Source organism: Orycteropus afer, unplaced genomic scaffold (genome assembly GCF_000298275.1).
Source record: "Orycteropus afer afer isolate SDZICR_OR568_19922 unplaced genomic scaffold, OryAfe1.0 scaffold00336, whole genome shotgun sequence".
Lineage (NCBI taxonomy): Eukaryota > Metazoa > Chordata > Mammalia > Tubulidentata > Orycteropodidae > Orycteropus > Orycteropus afer.
Genome location: NW_006921923.1, coordinates 260,200 through 261,407, shown reverse-complemented (window position 1 = coordinate 261,407; position 1,208 = coordinate 260,200). Strand labels below are relative to the sequence as shown.

At 34.9% G+C, this 1,208-nt stretch overlaps 1 protein-coding gene across 1 annotated transcript in view; it reads right to left on the bottom strand.

The window, feature by feature from the left end:
* Window positions 1–1,208, bottom strand: part of RADX (RPA1 related single stranded DNA binding protein, X-linked) — a 77,882-nt gene that overhangs the window by 47,909 nt on the left and 28,765 nt on the right. The window contains exon 11 of the mRNA XM_042782483.1: window positions 703–713. Coding sequence (XP_042638417.1) covers window positions 703–713 — 11 coding nt within the window. The remainder of the gene's footprint in view (window positions 1–702; window positions 714–1,208) is intronic.

Below are 1,208 nucleotides of genomic sequence, written 5' to 3'. Positions count from 1 at the left end.
TGTAGTCAATGTCATGAAACAAAGTGTGTGTGAACTGCTGTACAGAAAGTGAATTTGCTCTGTAAACTTTCACCCAAATCACAATTAAAAAAGAAAAAAATATATCAAATCAATTCTACTGATACACTAAAAGGTTATATATCACAACTAATATAAGGATTTAAGTGAATGAGTTGTTAAGGCGTTTGGCTGCTAACCACCAGCTACTCTGTGGAAGAAAGATGAGGTAGTCTGCTGCCATAAGGATTACAGCCTTCAAAACCCAAATGTGGGTTGCTATGAGTCTGCACTGACTCATTGGAAGTGAGTTTTGGTTTAAGTAAGATTTATTCTAGGATGAATCAGCAGTTTAACATTTCAGAAAGCTATCAATTTAACTATATGAGAAACTCAGTAGATCAGTATGTTCAGAATAAACATTTAGCAAAGTTCAAGTCATACTCATGGGAAAAAACTGAGCAAACTAGGATTAGAAAGAAACTTCCTTAATCTGACAAAAATTATTCACCAAACTCTTACAGCAAATGTAATACTCAATGATGAAACCCTGAGAATTTTCTTTCTGAGATCAGTAATGAGAAACTTCTGATGCACTCTACCTATTCTATTAATTGCATACCAATTCTACATATTGTACCAAAGATCTTAACCAGAACAGTAAGACAAGAAAAAGAAATAAAATGATTGGAAAGGAAAAACTACCATTATATGACCTGTATGCAGAAAAATTTTTAAACATACATACCTTTAGAATTAATACGTGAATTTATCAAGATTGCTGGATACAAGGTCAGTATACCAGCAACAACTGCTGTCCAAAAAGACCAGGAGCTCTGGTGGTGTAGTGCCTAAGGCATTTGACTGCTAACCTGAAGGCTGGTGGTTCAAACCCACAAGCTACTCCTCAGAAGGAAGATTGGGCAATCCACTTCTGTAGAGATACTGCCTCAGAAACCCAAGGAGGGTCCCTATGAGTCAGGAACAACTCGACGACAGTGAGTTTGATTTTTGGTTTACTATAAAAGACTGGAGTTAAAAATTATTCTGCATTCTGAATGATGCACAAGTGTCTGAGCTTTCCTGCCAATTTAAAGAAATCTAAACTCTTGATTATATATACAATTCATTATGGATGTAGTTTAGGTAGGATGTAGTTTAGGTGTACTCAATTAATTGGTGAATAAATGTAAACTATAATGTTTTAAGTT